Source organism: Rhamphochromis sp. 'chilingali' (genome assembly GCF_963969265.1).
Source record: "Rhamphochromis sp. 'chilingali' genome assembly, chromosome: 13".
NCBI lineage: Eukaryota > Metazoa > Chordata > Actinopteri > Cichliformes > Cichlidae > Rhamphochromis > Rhamphochromis sp. 'chilingali'.
Window position 1 is genome coordinate 11,613,065 of NC_137940.1, and position 24,720 is coordinate 11,637,784.

Consider the following 24,720-nt stretch of genomic DNA (forward strand, 5'->3'; position numbering starts at 1 on the left):
GGCATGGAGGACAAACTCTCACTGCCAATACTTTGTCTGGGGATGGGAGGGAGTGATGTCAGCGGTCGCTGTCTGCGCCTCGGCTCGCCGCCCAAATCTGCTCAGATCAGCGCCAAGGTTGGACCGTTTTCCATAACACCCCCTCACATATCAACATGGCTTAAGCGCTGGTTTGTGCTCTGGCTGCAGATGAGGTAAACCGCGGCTGCCGCGTCCTTTGTTTACATCATTAGAGCTGTGTGATGCACTCTGAGCAGCAGACATGCTGGTCGCTCCCAACTGTCTGTGCTGAGGGAAAGCTGTGGAACGTAATTCACCTCACTGCAAAAACACCTAAAGGAAGCTGCTTTTACAAGGCACACATTTTCCCACCTTTAGTTCGAGCAGCTTCTAAGTTGACCCCTAATCTCCTCTGATGAGAACTAAGAACATCAGTGACTGCTGTGGTTAAATGGTGACAGTAGTTTTGTGCTTAAGCCTGACCTGAGCAAATAAAAGCAAAACTACAAAAGAAAGAAATAACTCAGAGAGTGGAAACCAAACGCAAACATTCAGAAGACAAAGCCTGATAACTCTGGATAAACTCTTAGCGGGGAAACACTTTTCCAACTACCTGATGCAGAATTTGCAGCTTGTTTAAAGAAGACGTTATCTCTAAGTGTGTACATGAAAACACGCCAAAGGACACCTTTTACAAAATCTGTGAGCAGCTTAGTCTTAAATAACCTTGTACAGAAATCCAACATCCAAGATGAAAAATCTAAATCAAATCAAAGAATCTTTGCTCAGGATTTGGCATCAGTTTATTCTCATGATTTTAACTGTTGTCATCTTTAATAACTATATATTTTTGTTTATTTCAAATGCATAGGAGGAAAGAGACACTGCAATGCAATATTTCCTCTCTGAAATGGAGTGGGGGAAAGGAAAGTTTCCAAAAATGTGGAAAATAAATTACTCACTGGTTTCTACTGTTCGTTCCAGCATCTAATTCATTTTATTCACTTCTCTTCCTTCCCGTCTGTCCCTTCTGACTTTCGCTGTTGTCTGTGTGCTTTGGTCAGGCGTGCCGGTTGGCAGCGCAGTGTCGATCCTCACCTCTCCTTCCATTTGATTAAATCATGGCATTAGTACAGGGACAGGTCCCGCGGAGTCAGGTGCAGAATTATTAACCTTTGCTGTCGGAAGGACGGCTCTCTTTCTCTGCAGGCCTGCGGTGAGACGACCGGCCAAGATGGACGCTCGCTTCGCAGTGTGTGGCTGGTGTGTGTATGTGTCAGTGAGAAAGATGAAGCTAGGTGAGGTGGTCAGCTTGTTGCGCAGAGTGAAGTCAGAGGATAGTTCAGCTGCTCAATCCTCACTGAGGACGGGGAGGTCAAAGACAGAAACATATATACATAATTTTTTGTCTTGAATTTTTGTTCTTGATTTATTCCATTCAATTCATTTTTATTTATCACAACAACAGTCACCTCAAGGCACTTTATATTGTAAGGTAGACCCTGCAATAATAAGTAGTATTATTAGAATTAAATTCCTCAAACTACAAAGTCGGCCTCTTCAATCTTCCCCAACGACACCTTTATAGAATCAGCAATTTACTTTTTGCCATCATCTTCATTACCCTGCTGTAAACGGTGACACATCCATCTGGCAGAGAAACCACATATTTGTATTTCTTTAAGTCATTTATTTTTAATAAAGATGATTTTGTAAAAGGTTTGCTGTTTATTCTCCTCTCAGCTTTTGCTGCTTAACATATTTCAATAATCTCCAGAGGAAGAAAAGCTCATCTTCTGTGATAGATATGATCGCAGTATTAAAGTTAGTAGTTGCATCACAGCACTACGAACAGCGAGCGGCAGCTGCCTGATAGCAGCTTCTGCTGCACACCTGAAAGATTCTGCTGGGGTTTAAAAACACTTGCATTTGGAAATCGGTACAAGAGTGTTTGTCCTGTTGTATAAAGCCTTAACTGACCAATTATTATGTGTAAGCAGAATCCTCGCTGATGGACATAAATGGCTTCCATGTAGTAAATGTCTTTGTTAATTTGTTTACATTTGTACCTTTTTTGGCATATTGTCTGGAGGCAGTTGTAAATAAATATTCCAGCTCCATTCACTGCAGTGATGCAACAAACTTTGCATCTTTCCATGTTTCTGCTCACAAGCTCAGAGATGCTCAGTGACAGCGACGTGTCGTTTTGTAACTTTTTAATGTTGACTTTTAAATTCTTTTTCACTCTGTCTTCAGTATCTTGTGTTAAATTTTCAGTTTATGTTTAAATGGAATGCAAAAGGCCCACATTTGAATGATCTGAATGTTTTGAATTTCCTTCTGTTTGGTTTATGTTGCTGTTATTAATGATTTATCAGGTATTTGCAGCTTTGTTAGTTTGTTGCCATGCCGCATCCTGTTACACGGAAGCTTCCCTGTGCAGATAATCTGCTTTAAAAGAATCCATTTAAACACAATAACTATTTTTTACCATCAAATTAACCGTGGCACTTTCCTGACTGATTTTCCTCACTGTGAGTGTACCTAGCAGCTCTGCCTCTAATACGGCTCAGCCCTGACTGAATGCAGAGTTGTAATTAGCCTATTAACAGTTAACGGGCAGGTTTTTTCCAGCAAAGGCCACATAGTAAAAACATTTAGACTGTAACTGCTGGAACAGACTGAAATAATCAGCTCTGGTTTACACAGATAATTGCCTGTTACACAATAAGAAGGACAGCGTTTGTGACATTGTTTGTGACACTTTGACACATCGAGGCGCGGATGAGCCGACAACCCACGCCGAAGACGAGGCTGTGAAGATCAGGTCCCTGCTGCAGGGATCCAGGTTACCAGCAACAAATTAGGTAATGAATGAAGGTCCGAACTCTGGGCTTAACGAGACCTCGAGCATGTTCCGACAGCCTGCTGATGGGTCGGCGGGTAATGCGTGGGGCTTGGCGATAACAAGGGCGTGCCGTGTTTGTGACAATACGATTTGTGGTGTAACCTCCTAAACCCGGACTTCTCGTTTAAATACCTCCATCATAATAAACATACAAGGATATCAAGTACAAACATATAGTTTCTCATTCAAAAAAAAAATGTGCTCAAACCACACAGATGCTCACACAAATACTGCATATATCACAGATTGTTAAATGTTTCCTGAAACTTCAGCCTCACATATTTTAACCTTTTGAAACCTCTGTGTCTTCACTGCAACATATAAAGAATTGCATAAGATGGAAACAAAGTTTGACCTCACAGCAGAAGGTTGCAAAACTTTTACTCCTGGTGGATCCAGCAAGGCCGGGGAGGGCGAACCTGAGTTTTTAACTTTTTGATGTAGTGTCAAGTATATTCACAAAGTTTGCAGCATGGTGGGAAAAAAAAGAAACATTCCATTATGAAATATGTGCAACTTGTTTCTTAACTCAGTGATTATATGTTTGTACTGTACAGTCACACAGCAGTGAGAGGTCTGTGCACAGGCTTGTGTGTGTACTTTACTTTCTTCCTGTTTTGACAGCTCGCTCAGATGAAGGGAGGCCTGCATGCTACAGCATACTGGGCTAATGACACTCCGGGTACTCTCCTCTGTGTCAGATTAAGGTATGTTGTAATCATTTGAGTTACTTATTAGAACAAAGTAGGCGTCTTCTTTGGCCGCGAAGGAGATTTAACGTGTTTGCACATGTGCAGTGTTTAGTACATTTATATCACAGGTTTGTTGTCCTCCTCGTTGGGGTTCATTTGTGCAGGTGTGAACGCAGTAATGGCACTTAGGTGCGGATCAAAACAACCGTTTGGAGGAGGTGGACTTGGTACCGTTCCAGATGAACTCTAGAGTGATTCATTTATGGTGTGGACGTGATACGATACGAACCACGTTTGAGATTAAAACAAAAATGTCCTATAGCAACTTTGTAGCGTTTTACTTACTTTCAGAGTTTTAAATGATATGGCTTCCAGTCATTCAAGCAAACTCCTCAACATGTATAACCCCAAAAGAGCACTGAGGTCGTCTAGCCAGATGCTCTTAGTACAGTTGAGGTCTCGATTGAAGCGTAGAGGAGATTGGGCCTTTGCAGTTGTAGTGCCTAGACTCTGGACTAATTTGCCATTTTTCATGTTGGCTTTTGATTCAAGTTCAGTTTGAATACAATCAGGTTTGTTTTATGTTTGTTTTGTTTTATTTTTATGTTGAATATATTGTCATTACCTCATTATTGGCTTATTTTTGTCCTATTTTTCTGTTTTTCTGTTGTTTTTTCTTGTTCATAAATAATTTGGTCAACTTTGTTGCTTTTAAATGAGCTATAGAAATAAAATTGATATTGATACATTTGTATTCTCAGTGCGGGGTGGTACTATAGATGTACAAAGGCCTGTACGAGTTAGCAGCTATCCATGAAATGATTGTAAATTCTCCATTTTCTCACACAGAACCTTCTTGCTGTATTTGCTTTTGTCGCTCCCACGCCAGACACATCTGACCAATGAGCGGACTGAACTTTCTAATGTGATTTGTAGTGACGCATTTTGGTTCGCTTTGAGTTCCCTTTGTATTTTTCTCTGTGTGAAAAGAAACCAAACGGCAGGAAAACGCTGCAAGTTTACAAACTCCTCAACTCGTTTGGACCAGAGGACTAAAGGTGTGAAAACTGCTGACCAATTAAAACATTTTGAAAATGAATGTGATCTTAATCAAAGGAGCTTGCAAAGAAAAGCGTCTGGACTTCTTTAAGTTGCTTGAAGACGTTTCACCTCTCATCCGAGAAGCTTCTTCAGTTCTAAGGTCAAATGGTGGAGAGGGGGTCCTTTTGTCAGGGGGTACTTTTGTCCCTCTGTGGGGGTCACTCCCACTAGGTTTATATCTGGGACTCTCCACCATTTGACCTTAGAACTGAAGAAGCTTCTCGGATGAGAGGTGAAACGACTTCAAGCAACTTAAAGAAGTCCAGACGCTTTTCTTTGCAAGCTCCTTTGACTACGATGACCTGGATGACTGAGAACCTTCACAGACACAATGTGATCTTAAAGGAACAATTGTTTGTTTGTTAACCCTTTAGAGCCGATCGGAGCGGGAACGCTCTGTTTTGCGTAACTATTTTTAAATCCCGGTAGCACTGCAACCACGTAAGCTAGCGCAAAAAATTTTTTTGCATATGAAACCGGAGGAGTTGTACTTACATATTGTGCCATCAGCTTGTCCTAGGTCACGGTTTCCTTCCACATAAAGCTTTGCAAAAACTGCATAAAAAGCGCTTGCAGGAACAAAAACATAATATTCCAGAAACACGCTTTGCCGGTCCGATCAGCTGTTCAAAACACTTCCTACGTTGGAATAGACATCAGCGCGAACTTTTGCATTTCCGCCATTACCTGCCCGAAACCGGAAGTGACGTCATTTTCGCGGAAATGTAGTCTTTTTTGCGATCAGGGCCTATACTGCTCTTTTTAAAAGTTATCTTTGACTTTATGACTTTCTGTGTCGTTTCTGGGATGCTTAGGACTCATATTGCACTGCTGGAAATAGTTTATTTTGATGCATATGCTGCTTTTTTGCAAATTTGCAGTATAATATTTATTTTCGTTTTTCCTGCAGTGTATAAAAATTGGTGTATTTCAAAAATAAAACTATGAAGACACTCAAAATAAATTTCCTGTGGTGGGAAACTATTTTGTGCAACTTTTTTGTATTTACAGTTTTGAGGGATAAGCCTCTTAAATTTCTCTAACTACAAATATATGTTAAAAAATCAAAAACGATTTTCAATTTTTTTGTAGTTTATTGCACTTTTTTGCAATTTATGTAATTACTATGCACTTAATGAATACATATTATTAAAATCTGGGCTATAATGGTTGTATTGATGTATAGCAACTTGAAATGCTCCCAAAAATGGCTCCACAGCATGTAAAAATATAATATAAGCTCTGGCGGACTTGGTTCTATGGTAGGTCTTAAAGGGTTAAGAGATTTACACACTGAGTTGTGAAAAATATTCTAACATATTCTAATATTGTTGTAGAAAACTCTGCTCCAAAAACAAATTTTGTGGTTAAATCCACAAAATGCTTTCTTACATATTTCCGGATGTCAGTGTGGCAGTTTCAGTTCTGGTTGGCAGAGTTGGGATCACATCTGAGGAGGCAGAGGAATCACTCCAGAGCAGAGTCTAGCCGTGTGAGGTAGTATTATTATATAATTTTTCCATATCATTGTGTATTCAGTTTGGGTGCACAATTTGAGCTCTGAGCGCACTTGTTACCAAGTGCAGTGGTTTGACTGGTCAAATCCATTTACTTATAAAAAATAAAATTTGGTTTGAAAAATAATCACAAATCTGTTCAGTGAAATACACAAAAGATTTTATGCAATTTTTCGTTTCTGACGTGTAAAGGCCTTCAGATGGCTGCCCCTCCCTGAGCCTGGTTCTGCCACAAGTGTCTTCCTGCCAAAATTGAGTTTTTCTTCCCCACTGTCACCAAGTGCTTACCTCTGCATCATTGCAGATCTTATCATTGGTCTTTACCTTACACATTATATTTTATAAATACATATAAAGCACTATGTTAATAAAACTGAACTACATTGAGTTGTTGTAATGACACAGGTATCTGTCCTGTGTCTATTGCTCATGCACATTCTCAAAATCCATGTGTGAGCTGAGCATCTGGCAAAAGGTGGCCTCCTGCACAATGATGCTGCACTATTGTATGTTGTACAGCTCCTGAGAGCCACCTACACACTGCATAACCGAGTATCAGTATAATGACCAAGCTGACTTGGATGCGACAAAGCTGCCAGCGTCAGATAAAAATGGCGGTTAAGCATCTTTGCTTTGTGCCACAACTTGATTTACCGAAGGGTAAAATCAATACAACTTGACATTACACGTAGTGTCATGGATCATGGTGGCAGGTGAAGTAACTTGCCATGCTAGTCCTCTAGGATTTCCACTCAGATATGATTTTGCTATTGAACATGTTGGCAAGGAACATAAATTCAATCAGCAACTGTAACTTAACTGCACAAACCTGGTGATATTTATAGCATCAGCTGATAAATGTGTAATCTGATACCAAATCAGCTCCCAGAGTTTGGACGAATCAGCCGACCTTATGTGACAGTATTTTGATATGTAAGAGAGCTTGGAATTCCTGCCTTGTTACTTGGCACACGGTTGTATTCTGTTTAGTGCAATTCAGTAGTATGGAGTAAGAAAAGATTTACGACAAAGTTTAAAAACCAGCTGATCACCATGTGTAAGATGTAGAGCTGAGAGCTGAAACAGCAGTGAACACAGACTGTATACTGCTCTGTTCCAACTGCTTCCCTCTCACTTGTGCCAGCTTTTTTGAAAACTAATCCAGTCTCAGCAGAGACAGATGAACAAATTTAATCTGGTATCCTGCTCCCTGTTACCCTTGGCACTGTGGATCGGGGTCACAGCGGAGGGGTGCGTGTGTGTGCGTCGCTGTAAAGGCAAACAGCACGGAAGACGACTGATGATGCTCTAAGGTGAGTGTGAGAGTAAGGAGGACTCAGGTGGTGGGCTGATGCATGATGGGAGTGACGGCAGCTCAGGTGGGACTTAATTCAGTGTCAAATGAGACGGAGCGATGGGGGAGGGGTGATATAAAGTCCTGCATCAGTACTGCAGCTGAGCCCCTCTGATACCTCTGCACATAGATCACACTGACAGGTCAGACTGAGTCTCTGTACAGCTACCAGAGAAACAAAGACATCACAACAGAGGAAAAGACTAATAGTGTAGAAGTAGTGCATAGAAATACACAGGTTTACTACACACTACCGATACACAAAGTAACAAAAGATGATGCTCATTACTGTATTTAACTAAAGACTTTAGGATTTTTCTCCCCACCGTGTAGGAAAGACAGCAGCTGCTCGCTGATGACTTCCAACAAGGCTGCTGGAGGCAGGAGGGGTTACATCAGCTGAAAGGTTTCTATTCCTGAAACTGTGTCAAAGTGACGTCGCCTCGCAAAACAAACAGCACATTAAAAACAAGCAACATTTCACATAATCCCTAATCCACTCCTTTTATTTATTTCTGCATGTGTTTGCATGTTCTTCTGCTTCTGAGGGACAATTTTAGTCCTATAGAGTGAAAACTGTCAGCTAGTCATTATTTCTTCAAGGCTTCTTTAAGTTGACAGAGGACTGTATGGTCCATTCAAGAACGGAAATAAAAATAAGTAATTTAAAAGGACAATATGTACAAATGCCGAAATTCAATTCCATACCAGGATTTATCCAAAGTCTTTACTGTGATTGAAGGATTAAGAGAATAAGGATTTCTTTTATTGCTTTAATGGTTTCGTGTCTGTTTTTGTGTTTCTGGTTGCTCATTAAAATGTATCTAAGCTTCATGTCATGATTAAAATACAAAGTGTAGCTGGTCCACTCTATTTGTTTGCCTTTAGCGCTGCTAAATGATTGTGGAGGTTCTTGTTGGTTTCTGAAATTCCCCAGAGTTGAATCAGGGGTCATGAGGGCTTAGCGAGCCCTCTGGATCATCAGCAAAAATGGACCACTCTGCTATTTTCTTTTATTTATCATAGCTTTGGGTGGTTATTTTACATAAATCTGGTTCATAAAGTAAAATAAAAACCATCCACTACGGAAGCATCAACATTTATTTTCAAAAGGCCAAAACCAAAAGTTCACCATGTTCTTCTGTCCGTGATTCACACGGCCTATTGTCTGAGGTTATTTTGTAGTTACGATTACTTTTTGCTGCTTTTTGGAGATGTTTTAGTTCCAGTTTGTCATGAACTAGCTGTGTGGAGGCAGATGAGGACCCAAACGCAAAACTCACGGAGACAGGAACTGAACTCAAAATCATTGCTTTATTGCAGGCCTTACAACGAAACAGAACTAAACTGGGAATGCTAACAGAAGACCGAGGGAACACAGAAAGGCACACAGGTTCGGGGAGGAGACATTGACGACGCGACACTGAACTGAGGGAGACATGCACATAAATACACAGAGGGTTAACGAGGGAAGTGGGAGCACACGGGGACCACAGCTGACACAGATAATTTTCTTTTCAGTTTAGTTAGTGTTTATGTTCACCCTTTGTTTTGTACCTGCTCCTAAGCCACAATAAACTGGCTTGCCTTTTGTTAAGATTTAGTTTTCTCGCCTCTGTTTGAGTCTACGCAGATCACCTACTGCTGGGGCAGTCAATAAAAATAAGTGCTGTTCTTGTATGTTTGAGTAGCCATTAAGTAATGTCTGAAGATTCTTGAAATAAGATAAGATAAGACTTTATTGATCCCACGACGTTACCTCAGCTGAGGTACAGATATCAGACGGAAAAATACAAAAAATACAAATAAAGTACAAACAAATAAAAAATAAGTAAGATACTATATACAGCGGTAGCATACATGAGGGTTCTTGACTCTTATATATTCTGATATTGATGTTCAGAAATAACTTGTAAAGACTTTTCACATTTCATCAGAATCCCTTTAAAAAACCTCTAAAAACCTTAAAAGTTTGTGACCATACAAAAAGTTAATGTTGAAAGGTAAGTACTCAACAGTTAAGTAGAAATTTGTCTGAAACTTGCTGCTGAGCACTGAAAAGGAGCTCCAAGGTGAAGCTCATATTTTAGCATTCAAACATCTGAACACAGTCAACCTATAGCAGCAGGCGCCTTTGCACATTGTCTGGGCTCACCTCGAAGCTCTCACACTATCCTTTAAGTTGAAAGCAATCACTTCAAGTAGTTCAACATCTGATCCTCCTGAATCCTCCTGTGCAGGTGTTCTGGACATGAGCAGGAGTCGAGCAGTGCAGAAGTGCAGAAGATGGACAATTTCTTAAGTGACTAATCTTTACTCTGATCACATAAATATATTTCATGGTTACATCCTCTTTATTTACTTAGTTTAAAATTATCTGTACTGCCTAACATTCAAAGGTAAAAAAGATATTTTGGAAGCAGCCTTTCCTCCCAGCAGCTTGCAGCTTTATTACAGTGAACAGTTGCCTTTTCATGCAGCAGGCCAGGAATTTGATTCAAGGACACGGCTTTTCAAGGTAACCGAAAACATCACTTTTTAGCTTTCCGGACAGAGAGAGATGTCTTTCTCATGAAGGAACAGAAAGCAACACAACGGTGAGATTTATGTCTGCACTTTCTGAGCCCACAGTATCAGAGGGCCTCTCACTTCCACATCATAAGAAAGACCCTTAGACCAAGTCTCACCCTGACCCCCACACCAGGAGAAAGACAGATTTTCTTATTCTGATGAAGGAACACTTCAGGGCCTTTCAGGTTTTCTGTTCGTATGAGTGCCAGTTTTCATTTGTTGTACTCTGACACTTATGTCAGGGACTCTTTGGCTACGTTCACACTGCAGGCGAAAGCGCATCAAATCCAATTTTTTTGACCCTATGCGACCCATATCCGATCATGGTATGACAGTGTGAACGGCACAAATCCAATATTTTCAAATCCCATCTTGGTCACTTTCGTATGTGGTACTGGATCCGATACATATCCGATGTTTTAGAAAGCGACTGCTGTTTGAACGGTCATGTTGCACTAAATCCGTCTTTTACGTCACTGACACAAGACAGACGCCAATTATCAGCGCCCGAGAAGACATCGTGAACGCTTCCTGGCCACCCGTGTAGATGTCAGTGAAACTGTTGGAAAGACAACGTTGGAGAAACGTGAACATTTTATTTGTACTGTATAATCTGCAGATTCTGACAGAAATCTGCAGCTATCCTTTGAAGCACCGCTCCTCTAAAACAGCAATAAGGATCATTATTAGGTTATTTACTTTATTATGTAAATAACAAAATAACTTAAAGCAAAAATTGGGAAACGTAAAGTCCGAAGTCTTTATATCAAGGGCCATCAGTCAAACAATACTGTTTGCTCTGGGTCTAAACAGAGCGCGTTGTGTGTGACATCTTCTTTTGCGCATGCGGGCCGCTTTGAGCGTTCACACTAGAGCGCGTTTGCTGTCGCATTTTATTTGTAGTGTGAACAAGCAGACAAAAAAATCTGATTTGATCAAAAAATCGGAATTGAGCATTAAGACCTGCAGTGTGAACGTAGCCTTAGAGACACAAATGCTTCCTGTTTATCATCTGCATTTTTCTCTCTCATCACACAGACGGTACACTTAAGGCCTTTACACCGAGCGCTTTGTGAAAACAAATCCAGACTTTTTGGATGTGAACTTGTGTAACATTGTCTTTTGTCTAATAATGAATAAATAATAAAAAGAAAAAATTCCATCTATCCATCCTCTTCTGCTTATCCTATCAGGGTCACGGGGGGCTGGAGCCTAACCCAGAGCTATCATAGGTCGAGAGGCGGGGTGCACCCTGGTCACCACTCTGTCGCAGAGAAATAGTCAACCCTTCTCACTCACATTCACACCTATGGGCAATAATCTTTTCAGAAATCCCTTTGTGTGTTTGCACACACCTCCCCAGTGCCACCGATATTTTGTAGATGGGCGCTCTTCTGGCAGCCTAGATCTCATCCCAGCTTTTTATGTGTCCTGGTAGAACTTTGCAGAAGTTCATAAGAATTTGGTAAATGACATGTAAATCATGTTGTGCTTGAAGTAATCTGACAGAGTTGAAAATGGTGTAAATTTCACTGGTATTTGGGATGATTCCACTCTCCTCATGGGCAGGAATTACTGGGATGTCCTCAGGTGATCATCTAGGTATTTTCTGGTAAGGAGAAAGGAGAAAGGAAAGGAGATGTTTTACTTCACGCTTCTGCTTCAGTGCCGACCTCTGCCTGCCTCACCACCCCAACATTACACGGCCATGCTCCACCAACATTTGAAACATGACCGCCACCGGCTGAGACAACCTGCTGCTGCTTGCCTCATCCTAGCAGTTCCAGCTCTCTAGGAAGCTGCACAACACCGACTGGTGACACGACAGTGAAAGGTCCAACTAAAACCAACCAGCCTGCCACAGTGAAGCATTGGGCAAACAAACATAACCATCTTTGGATCGATGATGTTGGCAGACTGAACTAATTCTAATTGAATCTTAGAGAAGATCCCTTTGTACTTGTTCATTTTCATCATTTTCATCCACAGGCTGGTATTGTAAATTCTGACCCTGTTCTCCGGAGAGCCTTTATAAAGTCCTGATGTGGTTTGCATTGCTTTCACCTACAGGATGGAGACCTCTGAATCAGTAAAAATAAATATGGCACAACTGTGTAGTAATCACTGTGCTGCTGTAGCTTTTATGGGTGCTCATAATATTCTGACTGTCTGATTAACCTTATATTCACTCCTCCCAGCTGCTTGGTTCCTTTCCAGTCTCACAAGGTTTTGTGAAGCCTGTACATGAGTTGAAAGTGAACTATAGAGTGATGTATGGAAAGAAAGGGAATGTGTGTGGCAGTCTGACTGATGGTGCAGCCATGCAGTAAATGATGTTGGTTTAAGGCATCATACCAGGGTAGATTGCCACCTCCTCAAGCCAACACACACACACATCCACACACACACAGTCAAACTTAATACACAGCCGCCTCTTAATGATAATGCTCTTTAAATGGCTTTATTGATTTTAATGTAGCCTACCACACATATATTTTATGAAAGTCAATACGATAAGAAGGCCACCTCCCTAATGTAAATAGCTGGTTGGAAGTCTATTAGAATGGTTATCGATGGAGGAGTGGTAATTACCTGCTGCTGCACCATACCCACTCGCTCTTTATCCAGCCGTGTCTCAGCCTGACACTTTAAAACCACTATGGAGCTGAATATCAGGGGGAAGCTGGTGAATATGCAATGCAAATCACTGCCCACAGAGTCCATGTGCTTTTGATCAATATGGTGACTTTGGACTGCAAGTAGTTGGACTGCAGTTTCTAATGGAGCGAGGCATCTTTCCAGTACCTGAAGGTAAGAAGAATATGTTTATGCAGTCACTTAAGCTGATTTTCCTCCCATTTAATTTTTCTGCTTCACCTTCATGGCTGCTGAGAATGATTCTTTTACTACCAGTATCGCTTAGAGCCAGATATTCATCCATTTAGAACCACATATCCAGGTTCATGTCAGGCACCGTCTGTTTTTCTATGTTTCACAGTTCCCTCCTCTTCCTCATTTCCACTTCTTATACTTTCATGAGTGCTTGCCCTTCCTGTTTTTGTTTTCCCTCTCATACTCTGTCTTCACCTGTCTCGTCTTCACCTGAATCTGCTTTAATTATCATCTTGTTCCCACCTGTGCCTCGTCTTCCATGCAGTCCTCTGTGTATGTAGAGCATTGTCTTTTCCCTGGCCTGATTCATGCTCATTCTCCATGTGTATCCTTCTCTCTCAGGTATCTTGTGATCAGTTTTACAGTTTTATATTTGTGGACTCTTTAACAGCCAATAAGGGGCTCATCTCTGTGTCCTGCTGGAGTCTCTTTCAGCTGCATGTCCCCAAAACCCCTCATCTAGTAGATGATGTGGTCACATACTGGCTCTGCTTTGAGCTCTTGCAGAATGACTAAACTACTCACCCCATCCCTAAAGTTAAGTCACTCCTTAAAGGAAGCCCAGTTCTGACACTCATATGCACATATGTCTATTTTTATTTTGATCACTACTCACAACTCATGACCATGAGTGAGGGTGGGAACTTGTAAAAAATTTGTTCTTAAAAAATGTCTTTTTCCTTGGAAGTTGTACGTCTAACTGCCACTTTGCTGTTTTGGACCATCCACAGATTTTAGGTCTTTCTCTGAGTGCCCTTTCTAACTTATGTCTCTGCTACAACTACTCCAGCTGCCATTGCAACAAATACCATGGCTAAAATGCCTAACACAGAGAAACAGACGTTATTAGGACCAAACAGCTATTAATATGAAGCATCTCCATTACTCCTAAAGTGTTGGATGGCGGGTTTAAGGTACACCAGGTCATGACATTAGGAAGGCCAGGGTGTCAGGTGTAGCTTATGTTTAGTTCGAAGAGTTACGAGTGTGAAAGGGTGTATTTTAACTCAAACCAGAGCTTTCATCATATCAGATTTTTACTAAAAGCATGTATTTGTTCTTTATTGCGACCGTCAAACACACTGCAGCAGAAAGGAATGAAATCCAGATCTATAGATAAAGGTATGAAGTTTTTGCTTTCTTTCTTGCCTGTCTTCAAATGAGCTTTATTAATATAGTAGCACTTTTTCAGTTTTCCTGTTCAAAGTGCTTAAAGAACAGTATCTTTAATGCTTTTACACTTCCACATGGCTGATTTGTCTGCTGCTAGGAGACTTGTCCTTAAACTGGGAAACCCTGGGTTAGGTTACTGAGTCGATGCCACTCTCAGGTGACTACTTTGTCTGATGATGGGTAAATGACGTCAGATAAGGTGAAGATGTCATGAGCATTTTGATCGTGCCTCGTCGTGCAGGCCTCTGCAGGCTGCTAAACCTGTGATTAAAGCAACCGCTTTAAAATATGTGATTTATTTGGGAAAAATCATCATGCAAATTCTGACCCCGAGTCTGGATGCAATTCTTAATATGCTTAGGTTTAGCACTGCAACAACAGTTCTTCTCCTGCTCCTGCTTTTGTCTCTGCTGGTGTTCTACTATTCTGCAGTTGTGAGTACACTGGAGTGAAAGTTTTGACTTCAGATTTCTACATGAGGAGCATCTCCATTTGCATGAAAAAGAAAAAAAAAGACTTTCATGCATCCGATTCATTCATTCTCTCCCCCTCTCTCCCTCGTTTTTCAGTCCTCCCCCTCTTTTTTCCTCCCTCCCAGCTCCACGACTGGGTGACGCCGCTTAATTGGCGACGACACCGAAACATGTCATGTCCTGCTCTGCAGCCTCCTCTGCATAATTAAAACAAGAGCAACACTTCATCTCCACTGCAGCGGGAGGCAGATGAGAGCGAGGGCGAGACATACTGGCGGTGAGATTAGAGAGAGAAAGAGGGAGAGAGAAAGGGAGAGAGGTGAAAGAGTCTTCTGTTATTTCTCTTCTTAAAACCTATTTTTATAGACCAGCTTTTATGTGATGGCTTTTATCCCATTATTTTTACAAATATATTATTTTTACCCTCTGTGTCTGTCCTTTTATCTTCAGCTCCCTTTTTTACTTTTTAATTTATTTCCACTTTGATGTTTGAATTTATGTCATTGTTAAATCGCTTTGACAACTGTCCTCATGCAAGCGCTCCATAAATTACATTTAATATTAAAGGGGAGAAGGGCTGATGTATGGATGCACACCGAACGGCCAAGCTTGAGAGGGCTCGGCAAGAAACAGAGGGGTTGTCGTGGCAACAACAGAGCTGGAGTGGATGACCTGTTCTTCTGAGGATGCTCAAACCGAACCTGCCTCTGTCACTCCAACTGTTACCAGAGCATTCTGTGAAAATGAAGAAGGTGAAAAATTATTTCAACACGCTGTCGAGTGACTCTTTTGACTGAGGCTGGGAAGGTATATTCAATTCAATTTCACTTACACAGAGCCGGTTCACAACAACAGTTCTCTGAAGGTGCTTTATATTTTATACCAAGCACCTGGCGCTAGTGTGGAGGAAGAAGTCCCTTTTAAGACCAGCACCAGGCTCAGGCAGGGGTACGGCCATCAGGGGTGAGGGTAAACAGAAAAAAAACCACATGATTGTGAGGAGAGAAAAATGGACCTGGAAGAGAAGTGACCTTGTGAAAGGTCAAAATGATGGGTCAGGGTCACCTGGTTTGCTCTAACTGTAAGATGTTGTGTACAAAACATTTGTTTCTATAAGAAATGTTTCATTTGTTGTGTTGTCCCATAAAATGTGTTTAAATATTATGAAGGATGATGTTTCCAGTATGAAAGCAAGAACCCCCAGACAGCAGATACTCACATAGATGGATTACCACATGAGCAAAGTGGGCATGTTGCCTGAGGGAAGGTCCGTGATTGATTTTAACATATTGAAGTAAGGGAATTTTGGAAAATATACTATTATTATTGTAAAAGTGTTATTTACAATCTGCTGGTCAACATGGAGAAAGCATAGATAGTCTGTTGAAGAAAGGCGAGCTGATGGTTCTGTCATCATTGCTGCTGCAGCTCTGCCTTGGTGCAGGGCCTGGATGCTGAAGCTGCTCAGCCAGTTTGAAGGTGATATTGGTGGAGAAGCCGTACAAACACTACCAGACCGAGCTCAGAGGAAAGTTGGATGTACAGGAAAAAAATGTTTGATTGTTGAATATATTCTGCATTTTTGTCACATACACTACCAGTCAAAAGTTTGGACGCATCTTCTCGTTTAATGGTTCTTTATTTTCACGACTGTTTACATTGTAGATTCTGCTGGTTCAGTGTGCCTTCAGACTTTAATCTGTGATTTATTTAAATAAACTGTGTGTTGGAGTCCTTAGGATGTGTATATATGTAGTGCTGTACTTGTCAGGTAGGTAATGCAACAGAATAAGTAATTTAAATGTTAACATGCTAAGTTGATTTGTGTGAGAGCACATGCAGTGTGTTTCCAGGTAGGCCACAATGGCAAAATGTTCCTGATGGTTTTCTGTTTGTGATTCTGCATTGGTTTTGGAACAATCACGAATAATGCACAAGTTTTATTGTAAAGTCTGTGAGGCAGGATCTGCATCTTCATCTGTCTTGTCTGCCCATTTTGGTTTCTTGAATTCTTAAATATAAGGTCATTATGAGCCCACAGCTCTACTTTTTTGTTGTTGTTGCCTCAAGACTCCCCAGAAGGATAATCCAGCTACGGATATAATTTATACTGTATAACACTATTGTTAATCACTATTAATAATACTGAACCGGAGGTAGTAAATCCATTTAAGCACAATAGAGGGAATAAACAAGTAAATAAATGAGCCTCAGCTGAGTAAATCAGTGACTAATGTGAAGCAGGGGTGGGGATTGTTTCTGCAGTCTTTCCATCACCACCTGAGCTCTCTCCTCGCAGCGTGGCAGCTCGGCGTGTAACACACACGTACACCTTAATGCTGCACCTCAGTGCCTTCTGCAGCTGTTTGACCTGCAGCTGTAAAATGTAACTTTGGTGGTTTTTTTGTTCTTTTTCTTACTGCAGCTATCATGAGGCTCCATGTCGCCGCACTCATAATCCAAACATCACTTCTGCATCTGAGATTTCATTCTGTTTGTGTGACCGCGACTAAAAACTTTGCAGTGAGCAAAGTCGCCCCATTAAATCTGCAGGTAAACAAAACTGTTCTGCTGGCAAGGGGATTTTAAATGACAGGTGAGGTTACTCAGGTGGCTCCTTTTTGTTTTTTATTGGGGGTTTTTCTGGTCACCTTCCTCCTGCAGGATAATTGTTTGTTCACTTGTGATTCCCTCTAATTATTTTACTCTAATTATATATTTGCCAGTGTTGTTTTTTTTATGTCATTAGAACTGAGGATGGTCTTTGATATTGGACACTTTTCGTTATGTTTTAATAATTGTAATTACAGCATACCTACTGTTTGAGTCTTTCCTTGTTGTGTTTTGTCAAACACATTTTATCATTAATTAATTTCAAAAAGCTCAGAAACTTTCAGCAGGTTAAACAGTAAATGTTCATATTCTAGGTTTTGACAGCTTGATCTAGGGTGCATCATCAACCTGCAGCACAGCAGCTAAAACTGGAACTGGGACCAATACTGCTTCACCACAAACTGTCAAGAGAGGCAAAGAAGACAGGAAGAGAAGAAGGGAATCAATTCCCAGTGTGTTTGACAGACAATGATTTAAACAGTGCTTAGTATTATTGATTGATTACAAGGCTGATAGTCACTGTTAAGGATGACAGTTCGCGATTGAAAACGAATTTGAGGAACGAAGAAAAAGCATTTATGTCAGAGCCTTTTGATTTTGATAAAGGTGGATGCTGATCTGAGAACATCCACATGGGAAGCTTAACATGTGATCTTACATTTTCAAACATTAACATGGCTTTGGTGGTCCGAAGGTGCTTCACAGCTCTAAGTTGAGGCTCATGTTTACATGTTGCGTGCGTCCCGTAGCTGTGTACAGAGGGCAGTGTCAAAGACGCAAGGAAGTCTTGTCCTATTCTTGTTTGTGTTGTGCTGTTGTTGGTCTTGGAGTTTTTCCTATCTTGTAGAAAAGACAGAAGTTATTATACACCCAGAATTAAAAACTGACCACTACAGGTACACTACTTTTTTTCTTTTGTATAATCTTCCTCTTGTGGTCAACTCTGCTATTGCCACCATTCCCATTTAGGTTAGCTTTTCAACCAATAAGCATTTGATGTATGCATAACATATTTTCTTTCTCCATTGTCTTTGCGTAGGTTGAATTCCCATAATCCTCCTCTGTATGTAGCCAAAGAGCTACACAAGCAAACACCATCCAGGGAATACAAATCTTGCATAACACAGTTAAGCTCTGAAAAGGGTTTCATACTGTAGCAACAAACTCTACAAACTGAGTTATGTTAGTGCAGTCTATTTGTCATATGCCTTCTGAGATGATGCTCCTGCGGTTGTTTAAGGGTTTGATTAATCTCTATAAACAGATGTCTGCATCTGAATATGAAAGGAAAGGAAAAAGATTGATTTGATAACAGTGGATGCTGGCAGCAGCCTGCTCAATTTTCTGATCTGTGAAGATCAAAATGTATGGACTTAAACTTTCAGCCACTGACACAGTCTCAGTAGTCCACAGGTACCTCATGGGTATCATGTTTCCTTTAGCAGTTCACTTGTAGTGCGAGTTCTAATGACACATCATGTTTGAACAAACTCTGGTTGTGGGTAATGCTACAGCAGAGATCCAAAAGTTTCTGGCACAACTTCACCTACTTCCAAGGTGCGTGGAGAGGGTCAAAGATCTGGTGCAACACTTGAAACACTAGGGAGCAACTTTATTATTATTACTTTATATGCTTGTTTACATTATTGTATTTTGCACAACTCTGTTGCTTGTGAAGCTCGCACACAAGAATTTCACTCACATGTGCTGTACCACTGTACCTGCACATGTGATGTGACAATAAAAGTGATTTGATTTGATTATTAGGAGACCAACGTGTTTCGACTTGTGGCCTTAATGTTACAGCCACACTAAGAAAATCAGAAGTTGAGGACCGGAGATTCACCCAAATTATTGTGCAATTAACTTGTGTTCTTGTTGCTCTTGAAACAGTTGTTTCAAAGATATGGACCAGGTCTACAACAATGGCAGTCAAAGTCAGTTCCTGTCTTCAAAGCTACTTTGGAGCATCAGAACTGAATGAGGTCCCCTTGTTGAATTCAGGGTTACATCCAATCCCAGCTGCTGTGGGGGGAGAGGTGAGGTAACACAGAGACAGACAACTATTCACACTCACACTGACACGTATGGGCAATTTACAACCACAAATCGGCCTAACCCCACTAACTACATGTTGTTGGACTGTGGAAGCCAGAGTACCAAACGAGTCGTGTTCATTGGCTCAGACTGACTCAGGGTGCGTTCACACCGAACGCGATAGACGCGACCAGAGGTTCAGGTTTACATGTAAAGTCAATGTAGGAGCGAGAAGCCGATATGCGCCACGAAAACGCTTTTCTGCCGGATTCGCGCAACCAAGTAGCCCGACTGACGCGTTTGAAGCGCAAAGTAAAATACACGCTGCAGTTTGTGTGGTGCATTTTGTGCATTCGCGCTTATCGCATCTACCGCTCGAGTTGGAAAAATCTGAACTCCAGCCTCAAGTCATGCTGCGACAACCAATCAGGAGCCTGGTGACGTGATGCTCTGACCTAGTTCAAAGGGGCAGGTCCAGCCAAAGCCATTCATTCTAGCAATCAGTAGTTTTCTGATGAGGCAGCAGGCTCTCCAGGGCAGAAACAATGTTCTTATTTTTCTCCTCCTTCTCCCTGAGGCTCTTCCACTTTAAGCTGGATCCTTTTTATTCCTGTCTCTCTGTAAATAGTTATATTTTATATATTTATGTTTAATGTTTTTCAGTTTGAGCATTTTAATATTATTGCAAATAAATTTTTTTAATGAGTAATGTGTAAACCGTCCTTTATGCTGCTGCTCTGCTCTCCACAGTGAATAGAGAAGGGAGACTCTCTCTTCAAACGCTAGATCGACAGATGCCGTCTTGCAAACGTCTGGCACTACTTCCTCCCACATTTCCGCTTCACACACGTGAAAATTGCATGTTTTAAAGCGCGATCAGTTCGCTTTGGACGCACTTCGAGGTGCGAATGTGCAGGCGACCAGCTAGGGGCATCTGGTGCTTTTTGGTCGTGTCTATCGCGTTCGGTGTGAATGCACCGTCAGACTGATCACAATAAATTGACAGTCTGGGTTTATCAGTTAGATGACAATTATTTGCAAACCTTCACCAATCTGTCTGAAAATGATAGCAGTCACGCTTGATCGCCTTACGATTGAAAGAGGTTGAGTCTATGACCAGCTGGTTGCTGCAACTACTTCCAATCATGTGGGACAATAAAAAAAAATCTATGCAACCGCTGATTGTTTTGGTTTGTTTGCTTTAGCTTGTTTGTTTTTTTTAATAGTCACCATCATATTTTTACTCCAGTAAACATAAACAGCTGTGCAGAGAACCAAAAAGGAAGTGCAGAGTCAGAGATGGAGATTTTGTTTTTCTGCATTAATTCCAGCAGTGAGTAGCTAAGAGAACAGGAAGTCTTGGCCCAGATATCCACTGGCTACACTGGAAGAACAGAAAAATTGTACCCCCAGAGGTTATGTCAGCAGACTAAGTGATGGCTGTAATGCTGCAGGGCACCAGCAGCTCTGGTAGCAGCTGTGAAGGTTTTCATAGATTCCAAATTGAATCAGACACGATCCATTTGAATAAACTGACCTCTTAGGTTTTCTTTTTCTTAAACTTCTTAAGCTTCTGGTTCAGCACAAATATTTTGTTCAAAATTTGTTTCCCTCGAGTGTATGTTGCGTCTCTTTACTACTACTTTCTTTCATTGGCGCCAATCCTCTACTTGTTCATGTGCTACAGATATTGATATCGTACAGATATTGTACTAGATACTGTTATTTAAAGGACACCTGGGTCGCACAGGATGCATTTTATAATCCTTCAAATGCAAACAAGTAGCACTTTACCCCTCCTCTAAGATTTCAGCCAGTTTTATCATGTTCAGTCACTTATCAGAGCTCAGAAGTTGGGGGTTGAAAAGCTTGAAGGAGGTTTGACTTCAATTGTGTCTTCACCTCTAAGATACAAGCGTCTGGATGAGGATAGCATGGGATTAGCATTAGTGGATTCAGAAGGAACAGAAGGGTTGAAATTGAGGAGATTTTCTCCCTTCTGTTTGGTCCTCTTGACTAAAACCCCCCTGATGTCTGACCCTCAGCGTGAAGCCCCCCGTTCCCCCGGCAGGACTTCCACTGCAGTGTCCTCGTTTCACAGTGGAGGAGGATGAGAGCTCCCTGAATGCTTTTTTCTTCATCCTCTCTTCTCCTCATGGCCTCAGCACTGTGTTTAATACACAGGGTTGACTTTGATAAAGCGCGCTGAGGAAACAGGCTCTATAACAGAGCTCGATTCATGATCTGCCTATTCAGCAAAAGATGCAGGGTGGGCCTGAAGAGGGAGGTGGAGGGAGTGAGGAAAAAATAGACGAAAAGAAGAAAAAGGGAGAACAGTTTGCGAGATGGAGAAAACCCTTTCAGCCCTGCCATGTTCCACATCTCAAAGATGAGCTCCTGGAGGAGTGGCGAGGTGGCTCATCTGGACTTGTGGGTGGAGCTATTTAGTTTTAACACTGTCACTGATGCACAATAGCAACAGTGATAGGCAAACTAATAAGTCTGTTTAAAGACAAAAATATGATTAATATCATTTAACACACTGCAGAGCTGTCTGCTCTGCTGTGAGTCAGTTTCATACCAGTATAGTGAGGCTAATAACTCTAAAGCATAAGGAAATATTAAAAGTAATCATTTATTATGCACAAAGCAATCTTTTTAATAATTGCATCAATGGGGAATTCATTTAAAGTACAACATAGCTTGTATGCTAAACCATGCTAGCTACACATAAAATTTCTTTAGAGTAGTTTTGCACAATTCATTGGGCCTTAGATCATCTTCTGTCTGAAACAAGCTGTTTTAATTCAACTGACCCTTACTTGTCCCTTGTAAACAGAAGGCTTGAACAGCAGGTTGGAGGCATGTCTGAGATGATCACATGATCACATTAAGGATGTCCCATCTCCATGACATGACCAAGAGTAGCTGGAAAGTGTTTTAGTCTGAAGTCTGGCCTAATGGATCACGGGATAACTTACAATGATATTATTATTAGAAACACAGGCCATGTTCCATATAGGTGCGTTTTCAGAAGCTCGGATCAAATGTTTTTCATTTAGCTCCTTTTATAATGCAAACCATTATTGTTACCATACAACAGTCCTGCTTACTGATTTGCAAAATTGAGCTCAATGATCCAGGGCATCGATCTTCATTCAGACTTGAAGTGTATTTTATATACTTTTATAATTTATTATTCCCTCTCGAAGGGATTTTTTTAAAAGGTTGGTAAAATTTTCATCTGCATCGGCTCTACATGTGGAAAACATTTTTTTATACTATAATTAAGGAATCCCCCCTTCTTTGTATTGCCACAATCATTTTTCGCTCTCATCTCTGTACCATCATATTTTTCTCTTTATTATTTATTACTTCTTCTTTTTTCTCTGACATTTCTTTGTTTAAGTCTCAATATCTTTTGTGAAGCAGTTTGAATTAAAGCGTGTATGAAATGTGCTGTGTAAATAAAGTTACCGTGTCCTGCTGATGGAATGAGCACTGGGAGGTTTTTTTATTGCCTCTTCTTTGTATGTTTTCATCTCTTTCTCTTGTTCATTTCATCTTCTTTTGTCCTGGACACAGTGGATTTTGTGGTTGTATTGTCTTGTGTATTGCCCCTCATTTACCATATTTCTAATTATATTCAATTTTAGCCTTTTATTATTTTCCTGCTGCAGTGACACCATCTCCCTGCGGGGATCAATAAATTTTCATCTAATCTGAACCTGATGAAATTGTGTCACACTCAGTGAGGAGCTCTCGTTGCTTTATTTAGTGCAGATTTTAAATTGAGTTTGGCGCTGTGATCCTGCTGCTTTGATATTAAGACTGATGGACTTTTTTCAAAGATCTGACTTTGACCTTTTTGAAGAAAATATTTGTTGTTGGTGCACCTGTGCAGCAGGTCTTTCCACCCAATTCGCACTTTCAATGCTAAATGTTGAGCTTTGTGTTGCATATTAAATTACGTTGTGATTTCCCCTTCCTTTAAAAAGAAAACAGAGCCGATCATTTTCTGTGAAAATAAATCCTGTTAAAAAAGGGACTAGATGTCTGAACTGGATTAAATTAGATTCCAGAGCACTAAAGCAGAAGCCCGCAGAAAGAAAACATGTGGGGATGAGCTGCCTGTATCCACAAATTACACATTATTTGCAAAGTATGACTGTTTTAAATATGAAATATTTTTCCCTTCTGTTTTTTGCAATTATATATATAAAAAAACAAACTCTTTTTAGACTTTGCAGAAAGTTGTTGTGTGACACCTAACCATGCATCCTGCGTCATTGCAGGGGCCCCGCATAAACCCAGACCACCCTCTCTCCAGCCATCTCCTTCAGCTTTTCTGGGAGAACGTCAAGATGATCCCAAGCCAGTCGAGAGATATAACCTCTCCAGCATGTCATCGATCGAGTAAATGCAAACCAGTACAAAACACAAAGGGGACAGAGACCTCAGGTCAATGACACCTTATGTGTAACAGCAAGACAGAGGTGGCATCTCACGGACGTCCTCAGAATTCACCCTCTGTAGATCACAACAGTTCACTGTGAATTTCATTGTAAAAAAAAACTCTTCACAATACACAGTATGTTAGTGTGTAGCATAATATGCATGTGTGCATATATAACAGTGATGCTATGGCAACCACGAAAAACCCCACATTAACACCATGTTAATGAGTTACAGCCCAAGAACTGAGAAATAAAACCCATAATGAGGTGAAGTATGATATGAAAAATACATTAAAAGCTGAATAAATGAAGACACAAAGAGAAGCGTGTATGTGTGAAAAAGCACATCCACCACAGCTCCTCGCTGTGTGATGTCCCACAATTCCTCGCGGCAGCAGCAGCAGCGGCTGATGATGATGGCGATATTAAGGAGGAAATGTTGTGGGGGGACTTCATTGCCATATTCTACATTTTGTGTAATAGAATGTAACTAGCATCATTATTTTTTCATCACAGCCCTCCCACAACTGCCTTCCACATCTAGGAACATACTTTCCTCCTCGCTCCATCCCTCACTCTCTCGCACTGCTCCGTCATCACACAGCGAGTCAATTAAAGAGCACGAGATAAAATGGAATGGTGGAAGGGAAAAAAGGAAGGGGTTGTGGCGGCTTGCTTGTGGCGGCTGCAGCTTCTGAGGCTCCACTGCTACACTTGAGGGCGACATCTTGGATTTGGCGATGATAACAAAAAGGATGACAGAAGTGAGCAAAAGCCAAAAGCGTGTCAGGATTGAAGTTAAAGCGTCTCTAGAAACAGGAACTTTTCTTCTGGTCCACAGGGTGGAGTGAAATGTTGCTCTCTGTTTTTGGCTGAAGCAGCTACAAACGTGACAGCCAAATGTTCTTTCGCCACTGCTCATCAAACGACGG

The 24,720-nt window shown here is 41.0% G+C and overlaps 1 protein-coding gene across 1 annotated transcript in view; it reads left to right on the forward strand.

Moving 5' to 3' along the window:
• The window catches only part of LOC308408757 (uncharacterized protein), a gene marked incomplete at its 3' end in the record, with an annotated part of 40,824 nt that extends 27,273 nt beyond the window's left edge, over positions 1-13,551 (forward strand). The window contains exon 6 of the mRNA XM_080901168.1: positions 13,378-13,551. Coding sequence (XP_080757294.1) covers positions 13,378-13,551 — 174 coding nt within the window. The remainder of the gene's footprint in view (positions 1-13,377) is intronic.
• Positions 13,552-24,720: the final 11,169 nt, after the last annotated feature.